At 52.7% G+C, this 10,260-nt stretch overlaps 1 protein-coding gene across 2 annotated transcripts; it reads left to right on the forward strand.

The window, feature by feature from the left end:
- Window positions 1–635: 635 nt before the first annotated feature.
- Window positions 636–9,591, forward strand: Tfap2c (transcription factor AP-2 gamma). Of its 2 annotated transcripts, none has more exons than XM_050152899.1 (7): window positions 636–1,052; window positions 2,605–3,090; window positions 3,195–3,246; window positions 4,653–4,869; window positions 5,288–5,406; window positions 7,320–7,464; window positions 8,336–9,591. In XM_050152899.1, the coding sequence occupies exons 1-7, from the start codon at window positions 1,005–1,007 to the stop codon at window positions 8,619–8,621; spliced, it is 1,353 nt and encodes a 450-aa protein (XP_050008856.1). In that variant the 5' UTR covers window positions 636–1,004; the 3' UTR covers window positions 8,622–9,591. The 2 variants fall into 2 exon arrangements, with proteins under 2 accessions (XP_050008856.1, XP_050008855.1); XM_050152898.1 differs by lacking the exon at window positions 636–1,052 and adding an exon at window positions 1,619–2,422.
- The last annotated feature ends 669 nt before the right edge of the window (window positions 9,592–10,260 follow it).

Below are 10,260 nucleotides of genomic sequence, written 5' to 3' on the forward strand. Positions count from 1 at the left end.
CCTGGAACCTACTTTCCCGGGCGAGTTGAGGCTTCTGAATGGCCCGCTCGTGCCAGCTGCGGAACCAGCACACTGCAGGGATGGGCCTGGGTGGGGGAACTCGGGTCTGTCTCCTAGCTGCAGCCTGCAGCCAGAGATACACCTTCGGGCGACAGCGGTGACTTGCCGCTGTCCGATTTATTCTGAGCAGGTATTACGGTGAGTTGCCTCTTCAGAACTGGGGTGGGGGAGCGGATAGAGCTTTGGGGGGGGGCAGACTCTAAACAAGCCCTCCTCCCTTACCCCAGCGGGCAGTACAATAAAGTGCCCAGGGAGAGGGGAAGGGGGAGACACCAGGGCTTCAGTTGCTTCCCAGCCCACTTCTTGGTTCTCTGGAGCGGCTGGGGCAGGATGTCAGGAAACCCCGGGAGATGAGACACCTCGGAATGAGGAGTCTCTCTCAAGTGACGTCCATCTTTTAGAGGATGGAGAAAGGTTCTTGAGGTGGGGAAATCCCGGTTGTAAACTCTGCCAATCTCAGGTGTGCCTAGGGCTGGCATAGGAAGCCGCGATGGGTCTGCGGTTGTCAGAGACCGCCCACTGATGCCCCTGCGAGCCCCTGGCGAAGCCCGGTCCTGCGTGAAGCCAGGCAGGGTGAGGGGCGGAGCTAGGCAGGGACTGGCTAGGAGCTGCCCCGCCCGGCGCCAGGGCCTCCGCGCCGGCCCCCGGGGAGGAGTTATGATAATTTCCTTCTCATTAAGGCGTTCGGGTCCCCCCGGCTATCGCCGGGACACACTGAGGGTGAGGCTTCTCCTGTCCACGGCAGCGGCCTCTACACACCCACGGCGGCCACATCTAGGCGCACAACCACCGATGCGCATCCAGTGACCAGGACAGCAAGGCCCGCGTGTGGCGGGGGTGGCGGCAGACGCCTGGCCACCGTGACCCCGATTGTGGATTTACCGCTCGGGGGGTGGGGGGAGCCTGGATTTAACTGGCGACTGTTTTGGGGGACGCCGGACGCCATGTTGTGGAAAATAACAGATAATGTCAAGTATGAAGAGGATTGCGAGGTGAGCAGTGGCTAGGGAACACAGCCCCGCTGGTCTGAGCAGCGTCCCCGGGCCGCAGGCCGAGGCTGGGGACGTTCGCGCGGAGCCCTCGCCTCTGGGCGGGACGAGGGCCAGTCCCGGACACCCCTTGGCCACCTCCTGAGTCCCTTGTTGAATCGGGTCTTGTCCCTCGGGAACGAGGCCTGGCAAGCGCGTGGCAGACCCATCTGCAGAGCTCAACAGTGGGTTCCAACGGAGCGCACGGCCCCCCCTTTCCGTTTTCTCCGAAGAGCGTCCTGTCTCCGACTCAGACGTGGCTTTTTCCCACGAAGTCTGTCCAAAGTGTCCACGGAGGCCTCCCTGCCAGGGACACCTTTGCGGAGTCTTCTTCAAGGCGGGCTTGTCACCTGCCCCGCTACCTCCTCGGGAAAGAAAAAAAAAAATCTAAACAGCTGCAGCTTGGTTTTCAAGAGAAGTGGGGGCTGGGGACTAAGGGGTGGGGGTGAGGCCAGGATGGGGCCTTGAGCGCTCGCGAGTACTCCAGCCTGTCGGACAGGTTGAGCTAGAGTTTCGGAGAGTAGGAGGGAGGGAGGCGACGAGCGGGAAGAGGAAGAAGACTCAGGCGGCGCGAGGAGAGCGCGGGGGAGCGAGGAGAGAAGAGCCAAGACGGCCAGGCTGCGGGAGCGCACCATGTCCGCACGACCTCGAGGGGCTGCCCCTGCTTGCAGGCACGGGCACTTACGCTAGGGGGCGACAGTGCTCTGCTCCTGTATCTCCCCCCCCCCCCCGCTACCCTTGTGACCCCCGGGACTGATGAAGACACATCTTTTAGGAATTAAGCCTGACCGCCTTGGGGCGAGGGGACGTGCGCAGGCAAAGGTTGCCCAATTTGGCAGAGTCTTTTCATTCCTTCTCTGCACCGGGATGTGTGAGAACCTTGTCCGTAGCCGGGCTGGAAGACCTCGCTTCCTAAGGCGCTGAAGGCACGGGCCTGGCTAGCAAGGATCACAGCTCCGGTCCCGCGTGTAGGCGCTCGAGTCCCTGCGGCCGAACTACCTGGCCTTACCTGGGAACGACACTCCTGCGGCGACCTCGCCTTGAAGGGAGTGAGAGGGCGGGGTGGTCCGTAGGGCGGGGGAAATGAGCTCTTCGGCTTCGCGCATTATCCGCGCAGGCTCCTTTTGGCGCGCTGCAGCAACATGGGCGGGATGGTGAAAGAGGGGTCTTTGCGCCGAGTTCGCCGCACGCCGACCTCCTGGGGTGGGGATTACCGCCACAGCCGCGGCCTCACCCCGACGGTGGCCTGGCGCTCGCCCTTGGCACCTCCGAGCGCCGCCCGCAGCGTAGCTCCCGTGCGTTCTCCAGTGTGCCCGGAGGACTCGCTCCCACAGGTCTTAGACTGGTTTACAACGAAGTCCCTGGGGCGCTTTGTCCCCGGCTGCCCTAGGGCTCAGGGGCGGGTCGAGACGGGTGGGGCGAGCCTGGTGGGGTGCCCAGGTGCCCCTCCCTTGGCTTGCGTGTTCGCCGTAGCAGGGGTTTCGTCTTAACCGGGTTTCTGCTGTTTCTCTCCTAGGATCGTCACGACGCGAGCAGCAATGGGAACCCGCGCATCCCCCACCTCTCTTCTGCCGGACAACACCTCTACAGCCCCGCGCCACCTCTCTCGCACACCGGGGTTGCAGAGTATCAGCCGCCCCCGTACTTCCCGCCGCCCTACCAGCAGCTGGCGTACTCTCAATCCGCTGACCCCTACTCGCACCTGGGGGAGGCTTATGCTGCTGCCATCAACCCCCTGCACCAGCCTGCGCCCACCGGCAGCCAGCAGCAGGCCTGGCCGGGTAGACAGAGCCAGGAGGGCGCTAGCCTGGCCCCGCACCATGGCCGCCCTGCCGGCCTGCTACCCCACATTTCAGGGCTAGAAGGGGGTGCGGTGAGTGCCCGGAGGGAAGCCTACCGCCGATCCGACCTGCTGCTGCCACACGCACACGCTCTGGAAGCCGCTGGCCTGGCAGAAAACCTCGGACTGCATGACATGGCTCACCCCATTGAGGAGGTGCAGGTGAGCCGCAGGGGCTAGGGAGAGGCCATCTTACCGCCTCACTTACCTTCCAGCCGCTCCACTTTCCCCACAACTTAAAAGAAACTGTCATTTCTCCTCCCCAGAATGTGGACGACCCGCACCTGCTTCTGCACGATCAGACCGTCATTCGCAAAGGTAAACATTGACCACTGTTGGTGCGGCCCCAACCTGGGAAGTTGTCCCTTTTCTGGCAAAGGGGAAGTGTTAAGTGGTTAACGTGGGTCATCTAGTGAAGGGGGACCTGGCGATGTCTCCCACCTTTGTAGAAGGAGAAAGAGACATTATTTTCTGACCTGAACGAAAAAACTCTGAGGACCTGTAAATTTTAAAAGATTCTTGGTGGTGGTGGTATTTTGTTCATTCTGTACCTCCCTAGTGCTGGCATTGGAGGTGGGAGACTTCAATTTAACTTGAAAGCGAGATCAAATGTTTTCTGATTCTATGGCAGCTTTTTTTAAAACTGTTGAACAAATTGATTTAATTTTACTTTTTAGAAATAAAGTTTATCACGGTGGGAGGGGGTGTAGATCTGTACGAAGGTCAAAATCCGACCCAAGCCTGTTGGTGGTGGCACACGCCTTTAATACTATCAGGCAGAGGCCGGCAGATCTCAGGAGTTAGGGGCCAGCCTAGTCTACAGAGTGAGTTCCAGAACAGTCAGTGCTACACTGAGAGTCCCTGTCTGGGGCGGGAGATGGAAAGCCAACCTGCAGAAGTCCGTTTTCTCTTGCCGCTCTTTGGGCTCCAGAGCAAGCACTTTTAATGCTGGGCACTCGCTGCTGTAGGGGGGATTTTACTTCCTCCGCCTTGCAGAGCTATTGGAGAGGCCCTTGACTCTAACACTGTTGAGTCGGTTACTCCTAATGTACTGCCTTAATAAGGACAGCCTTTAGGGGTTTTATAGGAAAGAGGGGGTTGGGGAAGGCGAGCTACAGTGAGTGGGTGGCTCTTGATTAAGTTAAAGTTATCAGTCTGAGGGGAAATGGAAGCACCCTAAAATTACAGGTATCTGTGGTCTTCAAAGTAAACTGGAAGAGGGTGGGCAGGGTTGGGAGAAAAACCTGGAAAACAAACTAACATCTCTGGCTAAACTTAACCAGAGCCGGTTAATCTGTGTTTCTGAATCCCCTGGTGTCAGCGGCACTGAAGGGCAAAGGGCTTGGCGGCTGATCTGAGTCCTGAAGTTTCAGCTCCCTGACGGAGGAGGAGGATGCCATTTATTTCGTATTGAAGCAGTCTTCAGAAAGCAAATGTTTTAATTAAACAGATTACTGTGGTGGCCAGGAACTGGGAGGAAAAAAAAAACCAGCTCCTCCACACATGGAATCTCGACTAATTAAGGTTCCGGAGGTGTTAACTCATGATTTCAGACTGCAGCCTTTGAAGAACGAACGTGGCTCTTAGAAGCCTTCTTGCACTACGTAGCTCTGTGTGCAGACTTTACCAAAGGCTGAAATCAGCTTTGACTTGCCCTTTTGATGAGATCTCTGCCCCCTCCTGTTCTAGTGTCAGGACAGCACCTGTTCTACTGTCCCCCACAGGCCCCATCTCAATGACCAAGAACCCTTTGGGCCTCCCCTGCCAGAAGGACCTGGTAGGAGCCGTTATGAACCCCAGTGAGGTCTTCTGCTCCGTTCCTGGAAGACTGTCCCTGCTCAGCTCCACGTCCAAATACAAAGTGACAGTGGCCGAGGTACAGAGGCGACTGTCACCACCTGAATGCCTAAATGCCTCGCTCCTGGGAGGTGTGCTCCGAAGGTGACACATGTTCAGGGCCCCCTGGGGGATGGGCAGTTGGAGGTGTGTGTGAGGGCCTGGAGGTATTTTTATCATTTCTGTAACTTTTATATCTCACCACTGAATTCTAATCTGCGGAAAGAGAGCTTTTTAGTGCTCGGCTTCTTTTCCAGGTGCCAAATGCAAAAGGTGTAAAACAGCAGTAACAGGTTAACATTTGAGATCAGGCTGCACCAGCTGCATGGAGGGGGTGGGGGGCTCAACTTTGAGTGTTTTGTTCCCCCAGGGAGTTTCTTGGGGACTGCTAGCTGAAGGTTTTTCTTCACCCCCACTGTGGCAGTATTCTGTGATTTTTTTTTTTTTTTTTTTGGCTCAGGGAGGCTGGTTTGTTTTTTTGTTTTTTATTCTTTGAGAGTAGCCAACATTCTTTTTCCCACAGAGCAAAATCCAAAAACGGAGGCCGGTCCTTGCGGGAGAAGTTGGACAAAATTGGCTTGAACCTTCCAGCTGGGAGACGGAAAGCCGCCCATGTCACCCTGCTCACGTCTCTCGTGGAAGGTCAGTGCAGCTGAGTTTTCATTTTTACTGACTTCAAGACTGCGGGAGGAAACATTGACTGTAAGAAGTGAGAGCCACACGCAGAAATGAAAGCAGTTTAGGCTGTATGTCCCTTGCTGAGAATCCTGATTCTTTACCTGATAACGTGACATTCACGCCTCTGTTGTTTGGGGTCTTCACTCAGGAAGCTGATCGATGTTACTAAAATTTTACTTTTCTGAACCTATGAAATCCTACGGAGCGGCAGACCGGTCCTTGTGAGGTGAACTAGCTTTGAGAGTTGAGGTGCTGTCTGTGGATGGTAGGCCCATCAAAAGTCACAATTGCTATCTTCTGCTGCGCTTTTCCTAGCTGTGGGTGTAAGGATCCTGCTCAGGGGATGCATTGGGCACTGGCTCAATTCCCCATTTCTTACTTTCCATCAAAAGGTTGCTTAAGGCACGAAACCCCTGGTCTACAAATGAGCCCTTTTCCTCAGGTCATAGCTGCGTCACTGCGGGTTTTGAATGTAGACCCTTCCCCCAGCCTGGAAGGTAGCCAAGAATGCCATGCAGCCTTTAAAAGAAAAGTAAATACTTAAAACAAAACAAAACCAGAAAAGGGGGGCACATTATTATAGGAAGCCAGGAAGAGGGGATTAGATGCCAGTGCCTCAGCCTAAGTCCCCAGGCCCCTGTGCTGGCTGGTTAAGGTTGAGGATGGCCACAGAAGCGGGCTCTCCAGAGCAGAGCTGTCTTTGAATGCCACATGGTATGTCTGCAGTGCTGAAAGGGACTTGGCAGAACCGCCCCCTCTTCCCCAAGCCTCTTCGCTGGTACCTCTGGAGGTCAGGGCCAGCAAAAGCCTCACTGAGAACAGCTGTCTTGCATGGAGAATGGGGTGGGGGTGGTTCTGATGAGGTTCTGCCAGGCTTCCTTACTAACTACACTGAGAAATTTAAACAAGAGATCGGGCGTTCCAGCCAAGGCACCTGGATTCTGACTCACCTTAGGCCTGCCTCTCCACAGTCTGGGTTTTTGGAGTTATCGGGGTTTGAACCCTGAAGCCAGGTCACCTTTACTGGGAGAACAAATGATGATCCCCCCCTCCTCACACACACACTTACTCTTTACTCTGCTTCCCACTCTCCCACCCCCCAGAGCTGGGACAAGTCTAGGAAATACCCACCCTCCACTGTCTTCCTAGTTTGCTGATTAAACCCAGGGTGGCCTTGAACCTTAGGCTCCTAGACACCAAACACCAGAACACCAGGTCACAAGCTACTCTGGCTTTTTTTTTTTTTTTTTTTTTTTTTTTGAGACTGGGTCTCTGGTCTTCCAGTCTGACTGTGTTACCTAGAGTGAACTTGAACTCTGAGCCTCCCACCTTCACTTCTTAGAATTTTTTTTTCTTTTTAAGGAGTGGTGGTGTACACCTTCAATCCTAACACCAGGGCTGCTGGCTCTTGAGTTCAAGGCCATCTAGGTCCACAGGTTACAGGAGCCAGGGCTACAGAGTGAAACCCAGTCTTGAAAGAAAGATTCTAGATTACCAAAGTATGGAGCAATGGTGGACATTAGAAGATCCTGCCTCAAACCAAGAGAACCAACTCCTAAACATCCATGTAGCAGCGCTCAAACTCATAGGTGCATACATGGACAATTAAAGAATAACAAAGAGGCGGTGGTGGTGGTGGTGGTGCACACCTTTAATCCCAGCACTTGGGAGGCAGAGGCAGGTGAATTTCTGAGTTCTAGGACAGCCAAGGGCAGTTACACAGAGAAACCCTGTCTCAATCTGCCACCCCATGTCACCCCAAATAACACAGAAAAGTGAGCACCCAACGACAGCTCAAAGTGTCCTGTATCTGGTTTCAGTTTACAAGGCAAAGTAACTGTACTGACCACAGCCACCCTCAACCCTGATCATCACAGGTGAAGCCGTCCACTTGGCGCGGGACTTTGCTTATGTGTGTGAGGCTGAATTCCCCAGTAAAGCAGTGGCCGACTACTTAACCAGACCACATCTCGGGGGACGAAATGAGATGGCCACGAGGAAGAGTATGCTGCTGGCGGCACAGTGAGTATTTGACTTGTGCAGAATTCTGCCGCCAAAGGAAATGGCCAGCCAGAGCGGCTGCAGCCTCTAGTAGAGCCTCGAAGAGGGAGCCATGGTGAATTGCTCCATCCCAGGTGGCTGGGAGGCTGCTGACTCAGCTCACAGCAGTCACAACACCCTGCTCATTGTGTTTGCATATATTCGAGAATTTGTGTAGCTCGGTTGTGTTTGCCGACTGTGCATAAAGCTAAGCCATCCTCGGCATCACGTAAAAACAGATCCAGTGGTGTATAAAACGGAGCTGGTGTGTGCCTGTAATGCCAGCGTTTGGAACGCGGGAGCAAGAAGAGCAAAAGTTAAAAGTCATCCTTAGCTACAAAGTGAGTTCCAAGGCTAGTCTGGGCTACTTGAGACTGGCTCTCTTGACCTTGGCCAGGTGACTGGACTTAATCCACTTATCTCTTCTTGTGGCTGCCGAGTAGCAGATAGCACTGGGGAAATCGGGCCCTGGCATGTGGGAGTGTGCACTGGGGGATTCTGGGGATTCGGGCCCTGACTTGTGCTAGGTGCTAAGCATGGAGGTGTGGCGGTCCGATACTAGTATGTCTCACTTGAGAGTGTTTGCCTAGCGTGCATGCAAGCCCCACATGATCCCCAGCACTGCATAGACCAAGAATAACAGAGAAGACTTCCTCACAGGAAAGCTATAAATTCACGGCTGTTCTTGGCTCCTTTGTGGGTTCAAGTCCAGCCTGCAACCTTTTGAGATGTCTCAAAAACACTAATCGATAGAAAGTAAGTAAACACATTCTCCTTATTTATTCTAATAGGATCAGGGAGATTTAGTCTGTTACGAGCCAGGTAAAGTTCACCAACTGACTTGTCTCCACAGGCAAGTGTGCAAAGAATTCACAGACCTTCTGATTCAAGATCGAACACCCAACGGGAACAACAGGCCCACTCCAGTCTTGGAGACGAACATACAAAACTGCCTGTCTCATTTCAGTCTGATAACTCACGGCTTTGGCAGCCAGGCCATCTGCGCCGCGGTGTCTGCGGTGCAGAATTACATCAAGGAGGCTTTGCTCGCCATTGACAAGTCCTATATGAACCCGGGAGACCAAAGTCCTGCTGAGTCCAACAAGACCATGGAGAAAATGGAAAAGCACCGGAAATAAAGTGGGGTGCACGGAGGCCAGAGTGTGAAGGGAGAGGACCTGAGAAGCACCAGCCTGGGTGGGGCCAACAGTTACCATCCACCTCACCCTGGACCTGCCTGCCTTCTTGGAGTCGGTGGCTTTTCTATTAACCCCGGACATACTATCCCGAAGCGATTTGGTTTGATTCTTTTACTCATTAAACATTTATTTTTTTGGAAATCCATTTCCTCTCTGAAAGGTGCTATGAGTTTTAGAATCCCTTTGTGAAATCCGCCTGGGCTAAGGAGAAACCCCACGCTGAGCTGCTGACATGGCAGTTGGATGGGAGATACAGGGATCAATCATAACTTATTTTTTTTTCAGTGTTAAGATAATGTCTGGCTTTTATGTCCACTAAAATATTTATCTAAAAAATTAGTATTTATCTAGCTTTCCCCGCCCCGTCAGTGATCACACCTTCTGGTAGGAGGCTAAGGTCGGATGTTCTTAGCAGCTATTCACAGAGGTGTGTGACAGGCTTCCAGCCCCGCGTTCAGAAGGGGGGGTGTCCTGGTTCTAAGGAATTTGGAAAGCAAAGCCTGCTGATTGTTTCACGTTTCCTTCCTCTTTTAAAAAAAAATGTTGAAAGTTTAAAATTCTTTAGCTAGTAGAGTTTTTTAAGTGACCTGTTCCTTTAAGGTATAGAAGCTTTATTTGCTTATTTATTTCATATCTTGATTTTTTTTTCCACGTAAACTTGAAGAGGGTAGGCACACAGCAGCGCCTGTCATCCCCAAATCCCCCAGGAGGCTCTGTGTGGAGAAACTGTTGAGTGTACAGATTTTATTTATGCATAATTTAATGGGATCTGTAAATACTTCTTAGGACTTTTTGTGAAATGGGATTCGATTTTAATATTAACTTTTAACGGTGATGGGTAACATAGCACCTAGATTTTATGCAGATGCACACAGGGTGTTAAGATTGACACTGATGCGGGGCAGCTCAGGCACTATCTATTTGGAGCTTTTTAGAAAGCAACAACGTCTCGTTCCTTTGGGCTGAACCAGAAGGGTAGAGTATAGCTTGTGTGGGTGAAGTGTGGATTGGAATGGAACTTCTATGCCTGTCAGTGCTCCCAAAGTAATTGTGCGTATAATGCCTGTATAATAAAAAATATTCTCGATAGAATCTGTGAAAGCCTGGTTCTGACCCATTTTTTTTTTTCCCGGCTCCTAGGATGGGTAGGCTCAACCAGGGCTAACTTGAGGCTTGAATGTGGCTTAGCTAAGTCTATAAATGGAGTAAGCAGTCTTGGTGCTGTGGAAGGGTCTTCTTTTCTCTCCCTAATGACGATGCTCAGCTGCCCCATATCCTTCGCACTCTCATCTTCTCCCTCGTTACCTGAGTGCCAGCACCTGGGGGTTCAGAGAGGGAGCAGTTCGCCACTGAGGGGGTTAAATAAATTTTGCTTTTGTGATGGTCCTCCGGTAGGCTTAGCATGTGCTCTGCTGCTCAAGCATAGGGCCACAATTTTAAGAAGCGTTTTTTTATCTGAGAAGCATTGGGTATCAATTACAACTTTAAACCGTAGTTGGTTGAATGGGCTTGAGGGCTACACTGGTGTTCTCCTTGGGCAGGTCCTAAGGGGAGGAAATAGCATCAATTAGACCCAAGA

This window comes from Alexandromys fortis, unplaced genomic scaffold (assembly GCF_014885135.2).
Source record: "Alexandromys fortis isolate MF-2015 unplaced genomic scaffold, M_Fortis_MF-2015_v1.1 scaffold_81, whole genome shotgun sequence".
NCBI lineage: Eukaryota > Metazoa > Chordata > Mammalia > Rodentia > Cricetidae > Alexandromys > Alexandromys fortis.

Excerpts from the sequence above, each read along its gene's own strand:
- Tfap2c (XM_050152898.1), top strand. The coding sequence starts at position 2,231 with ATGGGCGGGATGGTGAAAGAGGGGTCTTTGCGCCGAGTTCGCCGCACG. Across the intron at positions 3,091-3,194 it reads ACCCCATTGAGGAGGTGCAG|AATGTGGACGACCCGCACCT; the intron begins GTGAGCCGCAGG and ends TCTCCTCCCCAG. Across the intron at positions 5,407-7,319 it reads GCTCACGTCTCTCGTGGAAG|GTGAAGCCGTCCACTTGGCG; the intron begins GTCAGTGCAGCT and ends TGATCATCACAG.